This window comes from Parus major, chromosome 1, assembly GCF_001522545.3.
Source record: "Parus major isolate Abel chromosome 1, Parus_major1.1, whole genome shotgun sequence".
NCBI classification, from domain to species: Eukaryota; Metazoa; Chordata; class Aves; order Passeriformes; family Paridae; genus Parus; species Parus major.
In genome coordinates this window covers 78,184,780-78,212,381 of record NC_031768.1, presented here as the reverse complement: position 1 = coordinate 78,212,381, position 27,602 = coordinate 78,184,780, and the positions used below count along the sequence as shown (strand labels likewise).

Genomic DNA, 27,602 nt, shown 5'->3' with positions numbered 1-27,602 from the left:
CCCGGGCAGCCCCCGGCAGCCCCCGCCGCTGCCGCTCCGCGCCGCCGCTCCCGCCGGCCGCCCCCTCCCTCCCTCCCTCGCTCGCTCCCTCGGCAGGCGGGGCCGTGCCCGCCCCCGGGCTTCCCCCGCCGCCCGCGAAAGGGGAGGGGGCTCTGGCCCCGCCCCATCCCGCCCCTCCCGGTGGAGCAGCGCCCGGCGCGCCCCTTAAAGCCGTTCCCGCCCGCCCGCGCGGCCAGTCCGCGGGGCCGCCACCGGTCACCGCGGGGAGGCGCCGGGACGGGGTGGCCGCGATGCTGGAGAACGGCTCCCTGAGGAACTGCTGTGACCCGGGCGGGCGCGGCCGCCTCGGCTTGGCGGAGCGGGAGGCGGCGGCGGCGGGCGCCCCACGGCCCGCCTGGGTGGTGCCGGTGCTGTCCAGCGTGCTGATCTTCACCACGGTGGTGGACATCCTGGGCAACCTCCTGGTCATCCTCTCCGTCTTCAGGAACCGCAAGCTTAGGAACTCAGGTAAGGGCTTGACCCCCGCACCCTGCCCCGGCGGTGGCAGGGAGTAGCGAGCGCCCGGAGTACCGCCGCTATCCTGGTGCTCGCTTCCAGCTTTCCTGGGGAGTCCAGCCAGCCTGTCGAGTCCGTGCCGGCTGCCCGCTGAAGGCGGGGGATCCGAGCCCCCATCCATTGGCTCTTGCCCTGTAGTGTGTGCAGGGACCCCCAGGCGCTCAGGCACCGTTCTCAGCGCACCGCCCTGCGCTCTCCTCGGGCTCCGTCCTGCGCTCCATCTGGGAATGCAGGTCGTTCAGTGGTTCCTAATGAGGCATTATGTGGTCTCTATGGAGCTCCCGAGGAGGGAAATCGCTGCCATCCGCTTAAAATACCGGCAAAAGAAAGCGTGCCCAAAGCGGTCGGAGGAATGAAGGAGGAGCTTTTAAAACTTGCTCAAGAATCCTAAAGATAGGGTGCTGTGCGTGCGTGGGGAAGCGGCTCAGCCCGCTCTCTGGAGCTTCCATCGGAGTTCACGGTAGTCTTTCGTGAAATCGCCTTCTTGTCTCCTCATCGTAGATCCTTCAACCAGAAGGCAACAAATAAAGTGGGGTCTTTGAATTTGTCTTTGAATCGTGTCTCTAGTTTCTCCTTGTGTGTGTTAGAACGTTGCTCTGGAGCTTTTACTTGCGAAACTTACTGGCTTTATCTCCTCATCTCTGCCTGGCTCTTTACACGTGTTTCAAACTACTGAACTCTGCAGTTACGCACCAACTTCTGTGATTTGCCTCCTGGCCAACTTCCCTGATTCGCGCACGTCCCGCTGCGTGCGGATCCTACATCCCCTCCGGCTCCCCCCGTTCATGGAGCCGATTGTTCCCTGATGCGCAGAGCTGGGCACACCTGCATTCAGCTGGATGCTTGGTGTCGGAGCACTATAAAGTGCTACCCCCGAAACTGTGGTGTATCTACTACAGTTCTTACAGTGCTCAGCTGTTCCCGGAACTCCTCATTCCTTCGAGGCTCGGGTTCCCTCGTTTTGCCATGCGCACGCAGGTCGGGGTAACCAAACTTTGCTGGGAGCTGGCACAAGCCCAAAGCACTACGTTCCCCGCACTCGGAGCCACCAGGGCTCTGCCATCGGTCCCTTGTGTTAGCGGGTGCTCCTTGCCACGGGGAAGGAGGGAGAGCTGCTGGCTTGTTTCTCCTGGGGAATAGAGGGGGTATTGGTTTGGGTTTTTTTAGCCAGTGTGGCTTCCCGAGCGCTGTCGTGTCTCACGTGCGGTGACTAGAGCTCCTGCTAACGGGGAGTAGGCGCTCGTTCGCCCTTGCTTTAAGTTAAATCGTACTTAGGGTAAAAAGCAGTTTATGGAGGGGTAAATCGTCGCTCCCCACTCGCGGCACGTTTAACTGCAGGCGGGGGACCCGCCAAGTCCCGTTGGCACGGGGCTGAGCGCTCACACCCCACCGAGCAGCACCGAACCCGAGAACTTCTGGAAGGGTGCTTTGGCTGAGCGAGGGAGACATGGGGAGACAGCTGCTGGTCCGTGCACTTATGCTTGGGCTGTCCGTCCCAGGGAACCAAGCCGAGAGGAGCAGAGCCGTGCCGAGGCCGGGGGTGCCGGCACGTACCGGAGCCGGAGCCCTGCGTGGCCCGAGCGGCACCGGGGCCGCCGGGCGCTGCCCCGGGCCAGCGGGGCTGGGCCGGGCCGGGCCCGGCTGGGCTGGGTGCAGTGCTGCGGCGAAGCGGGGAGTCCCGCGGGGCCCACCGTGACTCACCGGAGCTCTCCCGGCTCTCTCGGCACCGGGGGAAGGCGAGTTCCCGAGGGATTCGCGTCTGCGCTCCGGGGGGAGGAAGCGCCCCAGGGAAGGGGCTCTCGCTGGAGAGGGCCTCCGGCCCGAGGCATCAAATCCCGGCCAGGGGGAGGAAGAGAGGGGCTCTTCTGAAACGTTCCCTTTGCCCAAACAACAGCAAAGGAGAGGATTTGGACTGGAAGAGAGTGATGTCCGGAAGAGTAAGTTTCAAGATACTGATTAAAGCGCTCTGTGACACCCTGTGGGACTGTAAGAGGGAAAAAAACCAAACCACAAACTAAAACAAAACCAAAAGAAACCAAATGTACTCGTCTTATCTAGTTAAAATACCTACTAATTGATTTCCTTCTAGGATAATCCTTAATCTGATGTCGCTGACCCTGTCCCAAAGATCTCTTTATCATTGATAAGTACTGTGAAGAACAGCAGCGAGTTCCTTCTGCATAATCTTCATAAGGTTAAATACCTTTCAAATTGCTAGTTCTTAGTTTTCCATCAGGGAGACAGGACTCTTGGAGGTGAAACTGAAAGGGCATATTTTGGTAAATGTCCACAGAAGTCTTTTCAGGTAAAATTTCTTAGGGAGGAAGTAGAATGGAAGAGGGCTGGAAACTGATATGGGTGGAATGATAGAGGGGATGGGAAAGGTGGAGGGCTAAGGCAGTACTTGGGAGCCCTAAGCCTCTGACAAGGAAAGAAGATGGAAAAGCAGGTGGACTTGCAGGTTTCCTTTCAGAGCAAATGAGAAATGACACATTTGTACTTACAAGGGGAGCGGATGCAGTAGAAAGTGAAATGGGGAAAAATGGCATGAAAGGAGTTAGACCTTGTCAGAGAAGAAAAAGATGAAGCTAGGAAATGGTTATGACATCCAGATGATGGAAGGAAAGAGGAGGAGATACAGCATCATGAGCACTCGGTTCTCTTTGAAGAAAGTAATGAGAGATTTTTCTTGGATGAAAGTTTGGGACTTCAAATAAGTCACAGGTGCATAAGGAGTAAGGTAACTAGCTCTGCCTATTTCTGTGGCACAAGAAGTAACCATACCTTCAAAGAGCAATACAGGACTTCAGCAGTTTTTCCAGGATTTATCAACACTTTTCTCTTCTAGACTTCACAGAGAGATCTGATAGCTGAAAACAATGTAATTATGGATCACTCTCCTTGAAATTAAAGCACGACCAAAAGCAGATCTATTCTAATGTTGTTATATAATGGGAGGTGCAAGAATGAAATAAAATTACCTGTTAGCCTTTGGTCTTGAATCTATCATGTTCAGCAGGAGCGAAATAAAGAATAGGTAGGAGTGGAGTTTCTGGACATTGCTCATTCACTCCTTAAACATGGGAATTTTGCCAGCCTTACGACAGAATGATTGTTTCAGATCATACAGAAGCCTCTTTCCTACATTCAAATTTGCTTTTGGGGAAAATATGTGAAAACTCTTCCAAGTAAGGCATAGCATAATTGGTATGAATCAACATGCTTGTCTTACATAACTGCACCCAGTCTTTCTGTGAGAGGCTGAGCAACTTCTGATCTTTTAAAGTGATTTAATTTACAGAAATTAATGCTTTTATCAGTTCTAATTTGGGAGGAGAGTAATTTCATCCAACACACTACAAAATTAAATAAAACTTTGTGTGTGGAAATAATAAAATTTAATCAGTCTGTCTTTCTATTTGAAATGTCAAATGTGTTCTGAATTTCCAAAACCAATTATTGATTTTGTGTGTCTTCAGTTAAACATGCATGGTTGAAGGCAGTTTTTACATTGCTGAACTTTTAAAGTGTTGAAGTTTACATGAGCTCAACAACCCTTGCTGGATGATCAAGTATCCTGAAGATGCATCAAATAAATCAAAGCCACTAGATGCTTTTAAGAACTTTAAAGATACTTTTGTATAGCCATAGCTATAACATTATGGGCTGGGGTAAGAACCTGGTAGGAAGCACTCTAGAAGGTGGGAACCAGCAAGGCATCTCCCAGAGGACAGAGATAAAGCAAACCATTTATACTTCCTTGGCCCTAAAGCCAGCATAAAATCAGTGAGAAGTGAGAATTAGGCACATTAACTCAATATCATTTCAAATAGTAATGAGGACTTGGGACCCCTTGACTTTTGGCAGAATATTAATATTAACCTTGGTGCATTGCCAAAGAATGCATTAGTGGAAAGTGGTATTTTTAGTGCATTTTGTCAGCCCTCCTCACCCTCTCTACTATTTTCCTTTCTATATATATCAGCTAACACAGCACATTGGGACTCTGATTTCCATTTGAATAGCAAGGTGCTGTTGGAACACAAATTAAATAAAAATCCATGTTTCTTTTACCTGTAAGAACCTCTGTGTATTTGCATGTTTAGTTCTGTCTGATCTATATGTGGCTTTAGACATGGACAGTGCTTCTCATTTGTACATCTGTACAGAATGGACAATCCTGCTTGTAGAATTATAATATTGGTACTTAACTATCTAATAAATAAGACATGTTCAGTAATATAAGCAAGTCTTGTAGTCTTTTTCCGTGCTCTTTCTCTTTCCATAGCCTTCACTCCACATCTCTGTGATATAGATGAAGGTAGGTGATCCCCATTGTTAAATGCTGTTTTCAGTTATTCTTCATCTCTTTGACCACACTGATTCTCTTTCCTTCCTTTATTTCTCCCCTATTATTGTTCTTGTCCACTGGGATACAGGATTTGTTTCCTGTGATGGAATCCATCTCTTACAAAACTACAGTGGAGAGACTTGTTTCTGAAACAACTAGGAAAAACTGTCCTTTAATACCAGCAGTGATGCTGACAGGAATGTATTTTGATGAGTAGATCATGAGATCCCACTCTGATGGTTTCAGCTTTTGTACTCCTGAGTTCTTGAACCCTGTATTTACAGAATTCTTAGCTCCAGGACTGGAGTGTTTGGCCTTAATATTCTGTCTCACATTCAGCTTGAAGGTGCTCAATGCTAAGAAGTTGATGGGTACATAGCTTCATTATTCACATAAGTTCATTGAACCCAACACTTAGAATAAAGCTCTTCTATCTCTTACCACTATTCAAACTAGTTTTTACTTTATTTTAACTTTCTGATTATTAGTTGCTTACTTAGAGTGGATATCTTTATTTGTAGAATTACAATTGTCATTTAATTGGAATGGATAGTTTTTCCACCTATTGAGAACTTTTGTGCAATGTTAATATGGGGGTAAACACATGTTTACCCCTCAACCTTTTTTTTTTTCCTTAGTAAACGAGTCAAATATTTTTAGTTTCCTCTAAGTAGCTGCACTCTTCATTCCCCTGGGTTTTCTAGGCCTTTTCAATCACTTATCCAAATTAAATTAATCTGTTTTAAACAGAAAAACTGACCTGTTCACAGCAATGCAGATGAAGTGAAGTACCACCAAGACCCTCAAGAAAATATTAATATTAATATTAATATTCTAATTAATATTAATATTCTACTCTGTTCTGTCCTTTCCTGGATGGACAAAATGGATCTGGTATGCCTTGAAGCCACATTTTCCTTTTATGTGGTAGCATCATATAGGTGACTGTTCTTGGTGCAGTCACTTGCTGATGCAGCTCTTCTTTTGTTACACAATTATTCCTTCAGTACCTGACCTCATATCTTATGTTATTACACTCTATCCACTTTCTGGTCCTTTAGTCCTCTGGCAAAAAAAGATCTTGACATTTCCATGTCTTCGTATTAGCACGAAATTTCATTAGTTCTATTTGTGTTTTGTGACATAATAGTTCTGAAACAGACAAAATTATTTCAATGTAGGTTATCTCCCTTTGGTACAACAATTTTCTTTCATCATTGTCCAGGCAGTGGGAGTAACAGAATGTAAGTGGTGCCCTGGTGATTCCAAGGCTAGATCTGTTTAGAGCAACCTCCCAGATCCAGAAAGTCCAAGTCCAGCTCTCATTAAATAAAGATGATCGGATTAGTTGGTTCAACCACTTCATATAAGCTCACATTAGCTTTTATTCCATTTGTCTGTACATGCATCTTTAATTTTCCTATCCCTCCGAGTTTGTCTCTCTACTCTTGGCTACAATTGAGATTAGGAGCCAAAAGATTTCTCAATTCATTCTTTCTTTTCAACAATTTCCCATATTTCATTCTTTCTTTTCAACAATACGGGTGCCATGTTAGCACATATGCTATGGTAGACAAATTAATCTTCCAGAGGTGGCAACACTGTTTTACTGTTCTTATTACTCCCTGACTAATTGCTTTTCTCACTTACTGCGAGCACCATTCATGCAAAAAGAAACAGCATTTGTGCAGCACCATAGCAAAGGAGGAGGAAATGGGTAGTAAAGTGTGAGAGCACCACAGCTGCAAGTGAGTCATGGCAACACTGCTCTTTGGGATGCATGTGGGAGCCAAGCTCTGAGAGAAATCGAATCACTCGAGCCTGAGAGAAATCTGCACTTCCCTACTGGCAGTGAGGACTAGAGAACATTTCAGCCCCTTTTTACAGGTCCCACATGTAGCTCTCAACACTTTCACAACACAACACTATCTCTGAGATAACAGATGTTAAAAAATTCCTGCCATCAAATATATTCAATCTTTCTGATATTTTTGCTTTATTGTAGATATGCTAGCTCCTCACCTGTCACCCTGCCTTGTCCCCAACACCACCATTATTGCCCTTATTAAAAGATCTAGCAAAATCTTTCTTCAAACCAAGGAGCCATTTTAACTTGATTTTCAGGGCCCCTCTCCCCCAGTAACTTATCTTTCCTTTCCTCTTTTTTACTGTGCTGAAAGGGCATTTTAGTAATTTAAGAAGTCTTTACAAAGTCAAAGAAGTTTGGGGGGTTTGTTAGTTTCCATTTTATCAATTTTTGCTCTCTCTAGTAGTTTCCTTTGGTGGATGTATCTTTTACTTCTAGCCTCATTTCTTTCCCCCAGTATCCTTACTGAGACAACTTCTTCTCCATTTAGATCTGGAACTTTTTCTTATATATTTCCCTCTTTTGGATGCAAATTGCAGAGAATATTTTTGTACCTTTAATATGAAGAAATGCCAACCTTCCTCCACATTCAAGTCCCTAAGCTCCTCAATACAACTGATTTCACTTTCCTAATTAGCTTCTTTTATTTATCAAAATGTGCAAGCCCACTTCTTAGTTATGTCTGCTTTGTTTATTCTTCTATTTAATTTAACCAAAATAATCTCATGTGTTTTCAATACAACCTTATTTTCTATGGCAGGCTCTTCAGGGATGCCTTTGTTCTTTATGAAAACAAAGGCTGGGGTATATTGGCAAATAGACTCTGAATTGAAGAAATCTGCCGGGTGTATGTCCAGAACTCAGCTGCCACTTCTGTGCTTATTTTCCCCTTTATATAGGAGGACTGCATTATCCTGAAGCTGGCTCCATTAGTGTTTTTTTATTGAAAGGGAGGTGTTCTCATCCTATTTCAGGTTTCTGCATTCTTCACTCCACATTGTCTTTACAACACTTCCCCAATGTAATTTTGGCTTTCACCAGGATATCCTCTATCTCTATCTCTATCTCTATCTCTATCTCTCAATTCCTTTTATGAAGACAATGGACCTTTTGGTTAGTATTTCTCTTCTCTGATCACTGGTACAATTCTATTCTAAAAGAATTGTTTCCATGAAGTCTTATTTTTATGTCCCACTGTATTTTATTGCATGGGTTCCTGGCACCCTTTAACTGACTCTACTGCTTTTTATATTGCCACTGCAGTTGATCTCCACAATGTTTGAGCTCCTATTTTCTATATTTTTTGCCACCACCTTCCTGAAGCCAAAATTCCCTTGCCCTGGGTGTTATATGAAGAAACTACATGGTTGCTTCTCAAGCTCTCTTCCCATCTCTTAACTTGAAGTTCTTTTTATTCATTCTGCCAGCTTGGATTGCAAGCTGGTATCCCATATGCTTAGGTGAAGTCTGTCCATAAAGATATGAAACCTCTTCATGGAAAATACCTCCAAATGATCAATACTCCAAATCCTTCTATATATCTTCTAGAACTATTCAGTCATGTGCCTGTGACTCATCTCATACTTCTAATTATGCTTCTATTCTCTCCTTGGAGAGGAAACAGAGTAAGTTCATCACCAATTCCATCCTCTTTTCTGTGAGACCTGGTTCAAACAGTAACCAAATGAGGAAATAAGTCTTCAAAGTTACTTATGAAATAATAACTTTAAACTTTGTTAACCTGTAAATAATTTTAAAAGTAGAAGAGCAAAATGAAAAGCCAATATTACTAATTTTCAAAATAAGAAAATTTCTTTAACAAGGGAGGTAAATTTATAAAAAAGTGAGAAGTGGAAACCCAAGATTGTTCTAGAAGAGAAAAATATAAAGAATACAGAATTTTTAAGTATTTCAGAAATAGAAAGTTTGTGAGGTAGTTATGAGCCTAGAGGGATTGAAAGAAGTATTTAGGAGTACAGAAACATTATAAAGTAGAAAAATAACTTATCAATCTGTGTCACAGGGAATCCTGTTTAGGGTAAATTTGTAACTTGGGGCAGGTTATTCTGCAGCCATGGGGTATTTTTCATCCTCCTTTGAAGCACTTGGCAATACATTATTGCCAAGTTATCATTGTTCTAAATTATAATTTATTTTTTCCTATACAGTAAGTATTCTATTTATTGATAAGCAAATAGAAAGTTTATTGCCAAGACCAGGTCCAAGATACTTTTATTTTAGAATATATAATTAAGTCCTATTCCACTTAGCAAGTGGAGCTCTTTGTATGCTTTATCTTTAGAGGAAATAGAATGATAAGGATTTATTTGAGCTGCAGAAGTATGTTTTCTTGAACTTGTAAAGAAGAATCTGAAGGTATATTAATGTTGTGTATTTCATTTGACACAAGTCTAATCTACCCAAGTTTCAAGGGAAGGAAAACCAATGGATGCTGTTAGTGCAGTGCTTTTTCTGCAACACTGTTTCCAGGCTCTCCATAAGGCCTAGTCTAACACAGTCACATTGCTTTTGCTTTTGGGGTTTTTTTTTCACCTCAGAGTATGAATAAGTTTCCCTTCTTGAAATAACCAATGCAAACACACTCTCAGATACAGGAAATTAGAAGGAGCTCTTAGCAGCTGTATTATGGCAGTTCCTATGTGTCTTTGGAGCACTCCCTTTCCTGCCAGCTCTCTCCTGGACTCTGGACTGACATTCCTTTTGCAAGACTCACTGACTGCATGAGGAATGACCTCTCTGCAGTAAAGCTCTATTCTTGGATGGACCAGCAGAAGCAATTCAAGGATTCATGGTGCTCTTTGTCGCAATCAGCCAGAGCTAGGAGACCAAACCTCTCCACAGAGCGCTAGGACAACTCATTTTGAAAGACTAATTTTTTAATCTATTCTTAGCGGATATATGTTCACCAGTGACTTGAATCACTGTGTTGAGGATGTTACAGGAGACAACTCTCATTCCATTAAATCGGTGACAACCTGTTCTCTGCCTCTAGGAGTAAATTCTACTCCTACTCCAATTCAGATCTATTATGAGTACCACTACCTTCAAATATGCTTCATATTTTAGCTTCTTAGAAGTCATCCTTTACTAGTGCATATTGGTACCTGGACACAGGCTGGCAAGTACATTGCCTTGTTCCCAAGAATACATATGAAAGCAGGCATGTTATCCTGAGCTGATAAAACCATTTTTCATTTGCAGAAAGAAATGCTAATGCTATGGCAGTTTTCATTTTCTAGCAGTTGTTCTGCTTTTTAACCTTCCACCTTGATATGGGCTTAAAACTATTTTCTGACAGCAAAATCCTACAGAAACATGTCTAAATCACTGTGGATGCAACACTGTGGTGTGTCCTCCCTAACAACAGTAGCTGCTTTAGAATCTTTTGGTTTACTTTTGATCTCCATACTGGTAAGGACTGATCTATATCAGAGTCAGCATTTTCCTGGCATTTCCCCTGCATATGGGACAGCTATATCTTGACATGAAAACTGATAACAACACTCTAAACATGTTCATCAAATGACTAGAGTCTTGACTGTTGAGATTCTTTTTTTAATGATTTATCAATTGTAGAGGTATTTAATTGCACTGTTTAGTAAGTGCTACTTAAATTATGTCTGCAGAAAAAACACAACCCTTCTGACAGACTTACTACTTTTTCCAGCTGTTTTTTATGGACTTGGATCAGTTTCACTGTTTAAATAACTTATGAAGATAATAATAGTTTATATGATAGTTCCATAAATATTGTCATCTTCTTGCTATAGAACAGCATCTGCTTACCTGTGGGTTTAGATTGCCATATTTGCACAACGTAGGCAACAATTGTTGTCAGAAGGTATCACATGCAGCTACTGGAGCTAACAGTCTAACAGGAAAAATATCCATTTGGGATCTCAGCCCTTGCAAATATAATTATATTAACTAATTGTAAGTTTAGCACTAGCAGCAAATTGTAAAATATATCACTGCAAAGAAGACAGGAACCAATAAAAGGCATCCTCATGTCTCTGATTTGCTGCAATACTGCCTGAAATTCTCAGTGTCCTCTCATTCTAAAGCCAGTTTCATTTATCCAAACCATTCAAGTATACACAACATTTCAACTGAGTGCAAATAGGGAAAAGAACCTTTTGTGAGATGACTGTCACCTATGAAAATATGTAATAATAATCAATCTAGGTATTTTTATGTCCTACTTTTTATTCAAGTAAAAATAACCTACGTATTCAATATTATCCACATAGTTTAATGAAAAAAGTGTCTATTCAAGATGCCCATTCTGATTCATTGGAGTTGGGATCCTCAGGACTTTTAAAACATGTTCTTAGAAGTAGTCAACTCTAATCTGATTTTCTACTGAAAAGTAAAAGGCTGTTATATTAAAAAATGCTGTATTTCTTCAGGACAAATAAAAACATGCAGTAGCATAGTCACTACCTGTCAACTGAGAGTTGTCCATCCCTCCTTTCTGTGAACTCTCACTTAAGGTTCTTATGAATCTTGGGAATATATTCAAGAGACTAAACCTTCCAACCAGCTTCCTTGAAATCAGTTGTTACTCACTGGAAAGCACAGGGTGTAATTTTTGAATTGTTACAGAGGAAAAAAAAAATTGATTAATAGGGGACTGTTATCTTTGTATGCCTTTATGTTGTTATGTTAGAGGTCATGACAGAAAGAGTGTTTAAAATTCAAACTTCCCTGCCACAAGTCAGATAGTACACCATTATACTCCAGGTGTTTTATTGGCATAGAATATAGTGTCAGAAAGTGAGTGTTGTGGAAATTTAGAGCACTCCTATGAAGGACAAGAAATCTCCCTGTGATATTTTTTAAGTGGCTGCAAAAGTATTTGTTATTAGATTCACAGGTGGGGTTAGAGCCCATGGACAAAAGATTACTTTCTGAATCAGTTTTCATTTTAAGCAAGACTTTCTTTTTTTTTATTTATCCCTTCGCAGTCATTAGAAGCAAAATGTGTAGCACATTAATCAGATGTTGAGGCAGGCCTTGTAAAAGAATGATTTAACCATACTGATTTGCCTAGGAAAAATTATCTACTGGTAGGTGGGTTGAAAGAGTTGATAAGATTTTACCTATGATTACGGTGCTGGGTATGAAACCTCAAGTACACAATCCAGAGTCCAATTGCGGCACTGGACATCTGTTGCTTCAAAGTAAAAGAAAAATTAACCAATTTGAGGTCCTGTAATTATGTCTTTGGTTAGATAATCTGAAATACAATCCTCTTTAGTCAATCTTACGAAACACCTGGTAAGCTAGAACTATAAGGATTGTAAAACTTGCTGTACAGTCAGCTTCCTGGTTAAAGATGAAGCAAGAATATCTGCTCTGCTTATGGAAAGCAAACAAAATAGTGAACTAGGTGACCTTCAAATACCCTCAAACATTATCATGTAGTATATATATATATATAGTGATTTCCATTTGAGCCTGACTTAATAAAAATTATATTGATTCGGTCCAGTTTGCAAGTGTATTCACGGAGTAAAAGAGGTGTGACTCAGTAGGTTAGGCAGACAGAAGTCACCCACAGCTCTCTTTCTGGATCACAGGTCACCAGGTCACTCCTGGGGTATCAGCAAGAACTGCCACAAGGGGCTAGTCTGAAGGGCTGCTTGCTGTCAGTTCACAGTGCTCAAAGATCATCAAAGTAGCATGTGGAACAGGATTCTGCAGCCAGGGTGAGCTGAACCCAGTATGTGAGTATCTAGATAAGGAGGAACAGTCTAACCTTGCCAAAGCCAGTGGGAATTTATTTCTGAAAATGATTTTGCTAGGAGCTGGTGTCTCCTGCCTCTTTCTGTGCAGCCCTTACCACACTCCATGCTCCACATTCCTCCAAAGTTCTGTACCTTTACCAGCCTGTAGATTTACTGGTCTGGAAATACTTCTTGGTCCAGGTTCTCTGTTTGGCTCAGACTATTTTTGTCTAGTCAAAGATTGTTCAAGAAGTCCTGCTGTCACAAAGAATCCAAAGGCAGAAGTACAAAAAAAGCCAAAGCCCCGTCTATTCTAACCTGCACTGTGGCCTCTCCTGACCAAGCAAGTCTGACTCACTGGTAATGACCTCGTCTGGTCTCTGCATGCATAGTAACAGGTATGATCTTAAGCACCCTCTGCTATCTAGCAGGTCAAGTAGACCCCTCATCTGTTGCAAAATTGACAGCATCTTGCCTCTATTCCCTAGTGAAAACAGTAAATACACTGATTCCTTACGGGAACAGGTCACCCTGAGAGGTTGTTGAATCTCTATGGCTGTAGACAGTGAAAGACTGACTGGACGTGGCTCTGAACAACCCACTACAGTTTATCTCTCTTAGAATAGGAGGGTTGGACTAGATGAACTCTAGAGATAATTCCAACTTTCATGATTCTATGGCTAATTGGTTGCATGCCTATCACCCCTCATTTACCTGTCTCAACAACATCATGACTTGCAGGCCCAGCCACAGCAGAGTTGTCTTGATATTTTTCAAGGCTTCTGCTGGCTCTCAGAAAAGACCTTGATTCAGCAAATGATCATTACACACTTTGTCTGTATTGAGTTGGAACACAAAGCAGCTAATACTTCAGAAGAGAATACACAATCATCTTCTCTAAAAGCATTTTATTTATTCATCTGTTCACATGCTGTTTACAAACCTATGAGTATCATTATAAGATGAATCATGTCACTGTATTTTGCTTTAAGACCTTGTTTCCAAAAGAAGCAGATGGCAGAGACTGACAACAGCTTCTGAAGACATTCATCTCCTTATGCATGTACAGTAATGAGGCCTTCCAAAAACTCAGAACAGAAAGGGTAAGACTTTTCCTTACTGAAAGGTTATAATGGCCATTTTCATCAAGTATCATCTATTTTCTTCCTTGGTGAAACAGGAAACAAGAGAAGAAAAGAAGATTATAATGAAGGAACTCCATAGCTTTTTAGAAGCATTGGCAACTTGTCAACATTAGTGTTTCCCAATTAGATGTTCCCATGTACTCTGTTTGCTGCAGTGTTTCATTATTTTATAAAAATCCAGGATACTCCACCATGTCTGGGAGTTGAACACAGGAACACCCAAAAGTACATAGGAGGAATAATGGACTTAGATTTGGTTTATTTTTGCAGATGGAACCAGTTGACGAGTTCATGGTTTGCACATATTTGTCTCGGTAGCTGTCACAGGCTGCAAGTCCTTCACCTGCAGCCCTGTGGAACAGTTGGGCAAACCACTGTGGAAATTGCCACTTGCATGACTTCAGTTCTGTAAGTGGAGATCCCAAAATTTGGGACACTGGTCAAAAAGTTCTGGGCTGTTTAAATTGGTCTGCAAGGCTAAACTACAGGATGCACCTTATCTTGCTAAACAGATCTCTTGGCAAATTGATTCCGTGTCTCATAGTTTCCAATAGTCCCCAGTTTTATTCACTTCATATACCAGACTGTTAGCCTGAGTATCTTCAGTAATATCTTAAACCTTATATTTTAAAATAGAACTTTTTAATGTCTGAGATTTGTTAGTTTTTCTTTTTAATTCAACTAATCTGCTAGCAAATACTAAAACAAAACAAAACAGAAACCAAACAGCTTAACAAAACAAAACATTGTTTTAGTTTGAACAAAATTATTTTAATTTTTCAATTTCCTGTCTTTCTTTTCTAAAAGAAGGTGGAAGTTAAGTTATTCGAAGGACTTGAGCAATGTTTTGTTGCAGTAGCAAAGAAAAAAAACAACATAATTTTCTTTGACACAAACACAGTTTAAAGACAGTAGCAAAGATGAAAGTAATAATGAAGGTGATGGAATGAACTAGCGTTTCACACAATATAAATTAAAATGTGTCAAGGCATAATAAAGTTTTTTCCAGAGTTTTTAGAAGTGAAATATCCTTGCTTTGTTTCCTTCCAGACTTCGGTCTTTTATAGTTGATCTGGAACAAGTTTTGGGGTAGGGTTTTTGTTTGTTTCTTTAGCTAAGTAATATCTTATAAAATGCTACATATTTCACCTTTTTTTTTTCTATGACATGCTATATAGTGCTGAGACACTGAAAAAGAAAGTTATTAAAAATTATAGGTTGCCCAGCTCTTTATAGGATCTAACTAGATTGCACCTGTTGTATTTTATAGCTTTTCATATTAGTCCCTTTGTCAGCAGTAAATGAGTTTTCATACTTGCAGTTGTACAAGTAGGTTTCCTATTCTTTCTTGGTTGAAGCAATCAACAGCTGTGATTACTTCAAGAGAAAAAAATTAAACTGATATGTACTGGCAGATACAAAAAACATGACTTCTTTCATGAACCAGTGAAAAAACAGTCTGTTTTTGTTGTTATTTAGTGATTGTGCCCAGCAACCGGAGGTTCTGAGGCTGGGCTGCCACTGGTGGCCATAGTGCTAGGCCCTCAGAGTGAAAGTGTTGGCTTCGCTCCCCGGGTGATATCTAAACTGAAAAACAGATTTGAAACTAAAGAGGGTAGATTTAGATTAGATATTAGTAAGAGATTCTTTACTGTGAGGGTGGTGAGACACTGGCACAGGTTGCCCAGTTAAAATGTGGATGCCCAAACCCTGCAAGCATCCAAGGCCAGGCTGGGTGGAGCACTGAGCAATCTGATCCAGTGGAAGGTGTCCCTGCCCCTGGTAGGGGGGATGGAACAAAATGATGCTTAAGGTCCCTTCCAACTCAAACTATTCTACGATTCTGCAAGTCTATGGTTCTCTCAGCAACAACATGGGCCTTTTCCATCCTAGACTATCCTCAAGGCAAGAGCCTGACTTCACTGTTAGACATGGATATAAGGGATCTTCTCCCCTGAGCCAGCTGAAAAATGCAGCTCAGTTTCAGATGGCTGGACACACAGAATGAGGCATAGCTAGACTCATATGCTGTCTTTTACAATAGATGGAAGCAGGCACTGAGGAGAAAAAGAAAACAGAGCAACCCTGCATGATGCTTCTGTATTATTACCACTTGTGACTCCTTCTATCTCAGAGGATTTCATAAACCTAGTATGGCATGTCTGTTAAGGAACCTTCAAATGTACTTCAAATCAGCACTTTTACAAGTACTTTTCCAGTCTTCCCTTGAACACAAGTAAAATTTTTACATCTGCAAAATCTGTTAAGTATTTACTACCTAGTGCAGCAACCACTACCTTTTGTTTGCTTTTAGTAAAACTAGCCTTATTTAATATCTCTAGCTCTTCTATTGGCTCCATCCCTCAGCATTAGTATGCCACTATGATGTCATTTGGGAGAAGAAAGCTGGACCAGTGCTGCCACTTTTCCCAGAGTATGCCTAACAGAGATGGTATTATCTAACAGGGAAAAGTAAAAGAAAGGTTCATGAACCTGGAGTATTCCTCCTAATCAGTGTCTTTGAGAGTTCCTGCGCCTGTCTATCTCAGTTTGCCAGCTGTTAAATCATGAGAAGGATTTTTCACATTTTTAAAAATAAGCATACTGATAAAGAGCACTCTACAATACAAGTGATAACCTGTGTATTCTGATTCTAGGCTGAAATTCTTGAACATAACCTAGAAAGAGACAAGCACGCTAACCCCAGAAGAGCAGCAGGGCTGGTGAGTAGGGCACTCTCTGGGGACTACGGGAGACATAAACTTAAAACTTTTTCAAAGAAGGGTTCTTCTATCATGGAAGTGTCCTAACCACTAGGCAACAGTGACATTTCTAGTAGTAGAGCCTGTCTTGCCTCTTCTGCTTCCCCTTTTCTCTCTGAAAATACCTAGTACTGGAAAAGCTCCTGCAATCTCAGAAAGTATCAGAAGCCCAGAAAAGTATTTATCACCCTGCAAATGTAGTATCTGATTAAAGATCAGTGTTTTGCTCTGGAAGAACCAGCCCCTGGTGTTTTCCTCTTACCCTGCTTGGTGATGCAATATGTTGTCTCTGCTGTGGCTTCCACATGAGGTGGCAACAGAGAATCTCCACTGTCCCCGCCAGCACCACAGGAAGCTACAGGCAAGCAAAACTGTACACCCAGGGGCTACAGTCCTCAGGCCTTTTTACTCAGCTTTTAACAGCACAGCACTTTTCCACCTGTAGCCTATTGAGCATGCAGAAAAAGTGAAGGTTTTGTTTTGGGCTACATTCATGCCTAGTTGCCAAGCATGCCAAAATGATGATCACTAAAACAACAGTGCAACTTAGATACCTCTTTTCAGTAAATCTGTGTCCACAACTGAGAGATCTGCCTAATAAGCCTAAAATTCACCTCCTGCAAATGTAGCTTCCAGCACTACTCATAGTTGCAGATGTAGAGCCAAGAACTTTGTTCCAGTCCAGGAGTCTGCAAGTCACTTAGCCACAATCTCAAATTCCTTTTTACATGCTAAGCTTTTGTTCTTGTGCATCCAGCATTCTTCTTCAGGCCAGTCCTGTTTTATATCTTTATCAGTGATCTGGACAAGGGGATTGAGTGCCTCCTCAGTCAGTTTGCAGACAACACCAAGTTGGATGGGAGTGTTGATCTGCTGGAGGGCTGGAAGGCTCTGCAAAGGGATCTGGACAGTCTGGATTGATGGACTGAAGCCAAGTGCATGAGGTTCAACAAGACCAAGTGCTGGGCCTGCACTTGGGGTCACCATAAACCCAGGCAGCCCCAGAGGTTGGTGGTAGGGGCTGGGAAGTTTCTCGGTGGAAAAGGACCTGGTGGTACTGGTCCACAGTGACTGATCATGATCCAGCCTGTGCCCAGGTGGCCAAGAAGGCAAATGGAATCCTGGCCTGTATCAGCAATGGTGTGGCCAGCAGGAGCAGGGCACTCAACCCTGTACTCAAGCGCTGGTGAATCCTGTGTTCAGTTCTGGGCCCCCTCTAAAGAAAGACACTGAGATGCTGGAGTGTGTCCAAAGAAGGATAACAGCTGAATTAGTTGGGGGTGTTTAACCTGGAGAAAAGTAGGCTCAGAGGACACCTTCTTGCTCTCTAAAACTACCTGGAAGGTGGTTGAAGCCAGGAATGGGTTGGTCTCTCCTCCCAGGTAACAAGGGAAGGGACCAGAGTAAAATGGACTCAAGTTGCACTTAAGGCAGGTTTATAATAAATATTAGGAAACATTTTTTCAGTGAAAGGGTTGTCTGGAACGGGCTGATCAGGGAAGGGGTGGAATCACTATCCCTGTAGTTATTTAAAAGGGGTGTAGATGTGGTACTGAGGAATGTGGGTTAGTGGTGGACTTGGTGGTGCTGGGTTAACAGTTGGACTTAATGGTCTTGAAGTTCCTTTCAAATCTGAATGATTTTATGGTTCTACTTCCAGTGGTGGGTTTTATTTTGCACATATAGGAGGATAATTATAGTGACCAATAATTCTAAACAGTTCCATAGAACACACATTTCCTAAAAAATAAATAACCTGGATGTTCCATAAACTGAAGACCAGCTTTGCTTCATTGTTTATGCTATGTTTTTGGCTAAGTCTCTAAAATATGCCGTTCTAGTGGAAATCTATTGCCTGTCCCTTTCCCTTATATCAAAGTATGCAGTAAACCTCACTAGTATCTGAAAACATGAAACATAACTACAAAAGAGCATATCACTGCCTTTAAACTGTCATATTCAAAGAAAACAAACACCCATCTGGTATTTTTTTGGAGCATTGTGCTACACCTTCTGTTAGAAACACACTGTTGAACATTATACCAAATTAACATGTCTCAGTAAATCAAAGCTTACCCTAGGTCTTGGCTTGCTCTGTCACAGGGAATTCAAATGCCAGTGTGTGAAAGATTTAATTCTCTGCTCCACCTGCTGCTGATGCCATAGGCTGAAGAGGGTGATGTCTGTATGCAATGTATAAAAACTTGTTAAACAATTGCGTAACAACCAAAACACTACCTAAACAAAAACCCCAAACAACACCATGATATATAATTAATCATTTTCACTAGCTTAAAACCAAAGACAGAAGAAAAACCTTTAGAAAAATAGTTGCTCATTGCAATTGCTTCTGGTTTTAGTAGAGACATTAAAAGTCAGCTGTCTTTTCAGAAGGCAGATGCTTAGCCCTTAAAAGTTTTGGCCTTACCAAAAATTTTGTTCCATGAGTAAATTGCTATAACATCAAGTCATATCAAGATTACAAGAGGGTGTGACTGTTCTCCTTCTCCTGTTAGTTGTAGTAAGCAAACTAATAAGCAGGAATGATTCATGAAATACCAATCTAGCTCTGTTGCACCCAAAGTCAATATCAGAACTTATTTTCTTTTTTATGCATACAACTATCAGTGTTTAAAACAGTATAGAAGTGCATTTTTTTGAATACCTGGCAAGACATTTGGCTTCTAGTAGCTACTACTTGTAATTAAGGGGTCTTTCCATTCCAGTGTACAAATGAATATACCTCTGAAATCCGAAATCCGAAACAAAGTTCATCAAGTAAATTCCAGAAGCAATGATAATAATTCCAGCTAGATGAAAATTCTGTGCTTTCTATTTTGTTAGAAACAACACAAAGATACCTTTTTAGTTACGTTATGAATGTAGTTCAAGCCACTCTAAAAGCCGTGGGTTAGGTGTATCAAGGAACATTTACTTTCTCCAAGCACATAAAAGATGTCTAAGACCTTTGATTTCTCAAAATGTTGATTATTTATGTTTTATGAATTAGGAAAGTTTCTCTCTACTTCTGTAGATTATTCATTGCAGTAATAAACATTAAACTTAATTCTAAAGTCATCCACAAAGACAGAAAAAGGCCATTGGACCTTACTTTGCAGTGTACAGTGAAACATTCAGCCATCTAAAAAGCCATTGAAGTGACAAATCACCTGAGGCCTTTATAGATATTGGACCATTTTTCTTCTGGGTTGTAAACTAGTAAATTAAGTTTTTGACAAGTTCCTTGCTCATTCTATTTATTCATTGCACCTGGAATTTTCAAGAAGTCCTAAATTGCACTCAAAACTTTGAAAATATCTTGCTAAGTGTACTTTACAGTAAATTTCCAAATGTGATTGAAAGAGCTGAATGCCCACTCTATTTCAACTGAACAATTACATTTTGGGTAGAAGCTGATGCTGGGAGGCTTTAGAGCTTAGATTAATCTTAGTGCACACAGTAGACTAAATTCTCTCTTTCTCCAAAAGGCATTCTAAAACAGAAAATACAGTTCCTTCCTTCCCTCCTTCCTTCCCTCCTTCCTTCCCTCCTTCCTTCCCTCCTATTCTTGTTGCCATGACATAAATACATTCTGATAAATATGCCCCTGTTTTTTGTTCATTTTGGTTTTTTGTCCTGTTTACCACATGGCTGCAAGAGGCCTTCACAGTCATCTCATCCTTCCTGCAAAAAGGGATCAGCTTTATCTAGGCCATTACTGACTAATACTTGTTTTATGTTTTCTAACAATCTTCAGTGGTAGTCTCAAATCAAGGTGTTCCCACACTTCCTTCTTCTTGTTATTTTTTTTTCCTCTGTGTCTATTTTGAAACTTCCTTGTGACTGCAGCTTGCTTGGATTCACAACAATCATAGGAATGGCTTATATGCTTCCTGCTTTGCTTATTTGAAGTTATCATGGTCCACTCAATCATCTCCCTAATTTGTTCAATCATTTCCTCACAAATCATAAAGCTGCAGCTATGGAAAGACTCATGTAGTTTTTTAAAACATATAAAACAGGCTACTAAATATATAACAAGAAACTATCTAAAGTAAGCTGTGCACCACTCTTGAGATGGGCTGTTTCTGAGGGTACAGATGAATAATCCTGCTTTCCATTAAGTTTTCTTGCTGTTGTGCAAATTCTGATGAGCATGGTGGTTCTCTAAAGCATATGGGAGAAATATAGCTCCCCATTCCTTCATTCAGGAAGCCACAGATGTAAGCAGGTGGAGCAAACAGAGTAAATGTGAAATTCTGTCATTTTTGATGAGCATATTTCTACATGGTTGTTGCTTTTGCGACTTCCATTTAATACCATTCTTAATATGACATGGAGAATTGTTTTGTTAGTTGACGACTATTAAGCTCATAATTTGTAGAGTAGAGCATCTAACTGCTCTTTTTAAAAAATTACTGTGTTCCATGCACAATTTTGAAAATTGCTTGATTTTTTTCCTTATCAGTTCATGATGTGAAGGACATGCAGGAAAGAAAAAAGAGTATGCAAGCCATATACAAAACCACACAAACCATATACATTTTATTTTACCTAAATGCCAAGAATTCAAAGTCAGTACCTCTGACTTCTAGAGTGAAATTCCTGAAGATCATTTTTCAGGAATATAGTTTATTACCTCATTATTTTATAAAAATATCCTTAGATACAATGTCAGAAATTTCAAATTTATGAAAAGGACACTGGTTAAAGAGAGTCTATAGGACTCAACCATATTGCCTATATTCCCTTAATATCATCAGCAGAAAATATGAATATTTTCTCTGGCATGCATGGAACTTTTCTTTGTATAACTAAATACGCCTTTCTGCAGAGGGTGGTGTAGACAATTCACTCTTCCTCAGACAATCCAGTGAGAAAACAACTGCAGTATGGATTGGCCATTCATGCAGAAAATATCTACAGAGTATTGGGTAGCAACTTAGAGTATACATAAAATAACACAACCTTGCAATAGCTATCTATCTAGTCTTTGTATATCCTTCTCCTTTATGCTTGTCAAGCCTGTTAGCATTCCAGTGATAGGTTAGAATGGCATAATGGCTTACCTACCTGGCACAATTTATCCTTTTCTTCTTTTTCATTTTATCAATCCAGGTGTGGAGTTAGCTACACCTAAACAACTCAACATGTGCTTATGTAACAGCTCATTGATGGCTATGTTTATTAAAGATATAAAGAGCAAGGAGGATATAATCCAGTCAAATAATTTTTCAAATTTTTCAAATATTCAAATAATAATTTGAAGCATTATGTTGCTGCAGTTATTTCCATGGTATTCCAAGTTACATTGTAAAATCATTTCCCCATTGGTCCTATATACCAGCTGCTTGCTGACATCACCAATAATTTAGCATTAGAGACATCCAAAGTAATGTAACATTTTTCTTCTTCTTCACAGCTATGCTTGCTTTCAGACTTATGCCTCTGTGCTTTTCTTCCCTTCCAGGTAACGCATTTGTGGTGAGCCTAGCTTTGGCTGATCTGGTGGTGGCCTTGTATCCATACCCACTGGTGCTCTTAGCTATTTTCCACAATGGATGGACACTGGGTGAAACCCACTGTAAAGCAAGTGGCTTTGTGATGGGACTAAGTGTAATAGGCTCTATTTTCAACATCACTGCAATTGCAATAAACAGATATTGCTACATATGTCATAGTTTTGCCTATGACAAAGTATACAGCTGTTGGAATACAATGTTGTATGTCTCCTTAGTCTGGATATTAACAGTAATTGCAACTGTACCAAATTTTTTTGTTGGCTCTTTGAAGTATGATCCACGCATCTATTCATGCACGTTTGTCCAGACTGCAAGCTCCTACTACACAATAGCTGTTGTGGTCATTCACTTCATCGTTCCTATCACCATTGTCAGCTTCTGCTACCTTCGAATTTGGGTTTTAGTGCTTCAAGTTCGAAGACGAGTCAAGTCAGAAACAAAGCCAAGGTTGAAGCCAAGTGACTTCAGAAACTTTCTTACCATGTTTGTTGTTTTTGTGATTTTTGCCTTTTGCTGGGCACCTCTAAACTTCATTGGACTGGCTGTAGCCATTGATCCTACGGAAATGGCACCAAAAGTTCCTGAATGGCTATTCATTATAAGCTACTTAATGGCCTACTTCAACAGCTGCCTTAATGCAATAATATATGGTCTTCTTAACCAGAATTTTCGGAATGAATATAAACGAATTTTAATGTCACTGTGGATGCCAAGACTTTTCTTCCAGGACACATCCAAAGGAGGAACTGATGGCCAGAAGAGCAAGCCTTCTCCTGCTTTAAACAACAATAACCAAATGAAAACTGAAACCTTGTAAATGTGTAATAGTCAATGCAAGAGATTGTCATGGAGAAAACCAAGATCATAGTTGTAATGTTCTGGTCATTCCTGATGAATTTTGCGGAGTTTCCACTTGGATCACAGTTTATGACTGGAATACTGTCTTCATAGTAAAGCAAATTGCTCTGTATTTATGATTTATACAAGATATTAATTGAAAATGTGTTTCAGAATTAAAGCAGCAGGTGGGTGCAAGCTGTTTTAGTTCTGAGAGCTGAATCCTGCTTCCAGACATATGAATGAAGTATTTTTTTTACTTCAGCGGGAGTTTTGCATTCTTTATACAAGATCAGGATTCATTTCTTAGAAGATGTAGTGAGTCTATGTGTACAGCAGCTCATCAAGGCTCCAGAGTGGTATTTTCCTCCCTTCTGTATCTGAACAGACGGTGAGACAGACACTCTATTGTCCACACATAAGCCAAACACTGCGTTTCTGTGCATGTACTGGTGGCAGTAATGGTGTCTTTCAATCCAGTTTGTAAACTGGAGAGAAGAATATTTGTGTAAAAGCAAATATTAACATTAGAGACTTTCCTCACAGGTTTTTCATACTTACATACACTGAGAATGGGAATAAAGTGTGTCTATACTGTTCATCATCTGTGGGTAAATTTATGGTAGATAATGTAATTGGTTGATTTCTCATAGGTTTACCTTACATAATATTCTTCCTTTAGAAAAGATAGAATTTTCATTGAAGTTCATTTATTTACCAAAATATCTATATAAAATGTCATTTGATGCACTTTAGCACACCTTACTCATTTGTGACAGACTGGAAATTATAGTATATGACCTGTGATCTATGGAGTGGCAACTGAACACTAGACAGGGTATCCTAGATCATCTCAAATAATGCTAGACCAAAAGAAGAAGCCCTTTTGACTATTATGGTAGCTGATATACTTGACTCACGTGTCTACATCCAATCTCGAACAAAACCCACTGCTCATGTCTAACCTAAGACAATCTTCAAGGCTCCCTGTAGTGGAGATATGTTTCCTTCCATCTGTGATGATTAACACACACCCAAGGATAAGATGAATTGCTTTGTGGAGGTGCTGGTCTCCTTTCACTGACTTTAAAAGCAGCTTTGATTACTAGTTCAAACACCTAATTTTGGATAGCTAGAGAGGGATTTATCTTGCTTAATTTGGGATGAACCCAGTGTAGATGTTTGCACACAATCCATTTTCTAAATACTCTCAATAGTCCTTACAGTTCTAGGAAATTTTTCCTTTTCTTTTGAAACAGATATCTTTATTGATCAGGAGAGCTGATCAGCTGAACTCAGTAATTGTACCTTCACTGACTGTAAAAAAGATTAGGTAGCTCACATACACACATTTCAGGCAAAGACAGGTCATCTTAATCCCATAAATAGTTTACCTACATTTCATATTTGCAGTTGATAAAATAAAAAGATTATTTTCCACTTTACTTTCAAGCTCAAATTCCAACTGGATTTCTGCTTTTCCAGGTAACGCATTTTAACAATGACTGTGCAGATCAGATTACAATTTGGGTTATCCTGCAAAGCATTATAGTAATTTATACAATGTTGTGGTACAATCTCTAAATCAGACTAGGAATCCGTGTGCAAGCACACAGTCAATGAGTTTATTTTATCATTAGGCTTGAAATGCACATTACTCTTAGCATTTCTTAGCAGTGCTGTTCAGGGTAGAGGAGCTAGGTCTCTGGTAAATCCATGTCAGGTATTGAAATGGGACAGTGAAGAATCCAGGTTGGTACTGCATTCCAGTTTGGATTTCCTGACCTGGCTATTATGAAAAATATTTCTGTAGTAATATTAATTTGTACAGCAAATATACTTCTGAAGCCATAAAGATGTATTAAACATCACCCTTATGTTGCTAGAGTGATAGAAAAATATCAAAGTACCACAGTATTTTGAATGTTGTATTTGCTTGCCAAAAGCCTATGTAAAATACAGCAATGTAACAAATGTGATTATTATTTTAGCTGCTTTCATGTCCTTCACATGATTTCTGATAATCTCAGTAATTCAGTACCCTCAGACTCATACAGCAGTAAGTTGATAAGAAGCTGAAAACTTTGTGCATAGGGGTAATAACGAGATGGGACAAATATAACCTCGTGGCAGAAAATAAAAATATTGTGGCTAAAAGTAGCGATCATTAATAAGTAGGTTTTACCTGGAACGTAATTTTGTAAGTCTGAAACAATTTTGATATGTGTTGTCTCTCTTCATGACTTCTACAGCAAGATACAGAATCAATATACATTATATATATATGTGTGTGTGTGTGTATATTGTATATATATTTATATATATATACAGTATACATGATACAAAATCAATATACATGTATATACACAGGTAAAATTTCCCCTACAGTTAATAAGGAGTTTCAAAATCTCTGAAACTTGTAGGAAAGAATATAAAATTTGATTCCTGACAATCCTGCTTTTTCTGACATCTCTGAGTACTCAAAATTTTGACTTGAAAGTCAAAATTGGTTGTCTGACTTATAGGTGAACTATTATTAGAAGTAAATTGGTAGACCTCAGTTTATCTCTCACTGGAATGAGTCAGAATAGAGTCCAAAAATTATTGGTTTGGCTCCATAAAGTATATTTAAATGTTGGAACCACTTCTTTGGCCATAAAAATGAGCTGCTATCACTCTCAATACTCATGAGGAGAAGACTTGAAATTTGTATAAAGTCATTTTACAAATTATATCTGCTCTTTAAAAATTAAATATCACTTTCAGAATCCTTGTTCTGATATGTTCCCAACTATCCTAAATGAAGCTCACACAAGTGATTGAACAGAATCACTGAGTCATGGAATGGCCTGGGTTGGAAGGGACTAGAAAGATCATTTAATTTCAGCTACTCTGACCTGGTCAGGGACACCTTACACTAGACCAGGTTGCTCAAAGCCCCATCCAGCCTGGACTGGAAAAGTTCCAGGGATGGAGCATCCACAACTTCTCCAGGCAACCCATGCTTGTCACAGAGAGAAGTGTTCCAAAATTGGATCCTGCCTCACAAGTGATGGAAGATTTTTGGAACAGTGCTAAATTATTAGGTGTGGATTTTATCACCACAGCATTACCTGGAAGGGGCCCTGCACTGCATGGTGGCCACAAAGCCAACTTTGCTATTATTGTGCTGGGTACCACTGTTTGCTGAGTCCTGATGTATGGACAATAGCTCATGCCTGTTAAAATCAGTTTTACATCATGTATTACTACAAAGTGTTGCATTTGAGTTGACCTGGAAATCAATCAAATCCATAGAATTTAAATTTTTCTGCAAGTCATTCAAATGCATAAAAATTACATTTAGACGATTAAATGCAGCTCTCGATGGTAAAAAGTCTTTGTGTAGTAATGCATATTTCTACCTACATCAGAAGCCTTAAATTAATTTTGTCCCTTTTCTTACTTTAATTCAAAATCAAAGTTAAGTTTAAAGGAAAACTTTATAAATGCACTGTCAAGAGAGTTGATAAGGTTATAGCATGATTTGAAAGTATAGTCAGGAAGAACATATCAGCTCTGAACAGATTTATACATCTTTGAGGAAATTATTACTTTTGTTATATAAAAGTATTTACACCAGCATATCTGATATAGGCACTTTAAGAAAAAAGAGGAAAAAAGTCAGGTAGACCCTGTGTCTTGCACAAGGTAACTAGTGAAGGAAAAACTAAGGCCTCAGGGAAAAAGTTTGTTTGCAGAAAATGTGGAGTGTTTTCAAACTTTTAGTGTTACCTTGATTAAAGAGTGTTGTATTTTCTGTTAATTAAAAGAAGTAAATGTATTTTAGAATTGTTCTTACAGTACAGATTTCAGATTTAAAAAAAGCTTACTCTTGCATTGATGGGTGAAGACCAATTGTATATTCTATTTCAGTAAAGAGAGAAGTGGAGGTGTGGTAAAGTCTAAATGAAACTGAAAAAATGCAGTCTTATCCTTTCTCTCTGGGCAAGTGAATATGTCACTCTCAAGGAAGAATTAAAACTAAAGGCACAGTCCTATTACTGTTGACTTTGATGAGACTTCTCAGTAAATTATTGACCGAATGGAATAATTCTGCCTGGGTCATTCGCAGGGGCAGAAACACATTTCTGTCCCTCCACTTCTTACTTTAAGAACATACTTAGATAAAAATTATTACTTTCGTTTCCCAGTTGTATTTTAATGAATTGCACCAGTCTGGAAATTTGCCAATGAATAAATATATATGGAAGATTGTATATATTTCTTAATATGTATATAAAACAGTTTTGCTCATCTGAACAATTTGTTGCACTTAAAAATGTTTACAGATTTAATGAAAAATGAGGAAGACAATTTATTTTCAGTCATCTATTGATATGTTACTAGTTTAACTGGATCTTGCACATCATTATTACCTATAACAATAAATCAATATTTACCTCTAGTTACAATGAGCATGAAGTGAGACCACGATGAATGTCAGCTGCAGAACAAACAACTGATTCCTGTTTCTTGTCTTGTTAGTAACACCTTCATCAGGTTAAGAACATGATGCAGCTGTGAAAAATTGGATACCGATAATTTAAAAGCTGGAGCTGGAGGCTGAACCTGGAGGTGACACACTGTGTGATCCCCTGGACTTGGTTCCAGGGGTGGAACTGTCCCATTCACTAACCATAGAGACTCTTGTGCTCAGCCCTGGGGGTTTTACTCCTTGTGGGTAGCTGGGAAGGGCCTATGGAATGTTGCTGTGATTTACTCACAGAACGAGTTAATCTCGTGGGATAAACTCCAAATAGTTCAGTGGCTG

At 40.0% G+C, this 27,602-nt stretch overlaps 1 protein-coding gene across 1 annotated transcript; it reads left to right on the top strand.

Annotated features, from left to right (window-relative positions):
- The first annotated feature begins 252 nt into the window (after positions 1-252).
- MTNR1B (melatonin receptor 1B) lies at positions 253-27,076 on the top strand. Its single transcript, XM_015647149.1, has 2 exons — positions 253-507; positions 21,901-27,076. Exons 1-2 carry the CDS (start codon positions 291-293, stop codon positions 22,767-22,769), a joined length of 1,086 nt encoding a protein of 361 aa, XP_015502635.1. The 5' UTR covers positions 253-290; the 3' UTR covers positions 22,770-27,076.
- Positions 27,077-27,602: the final 526 nt, after the last annotated feature.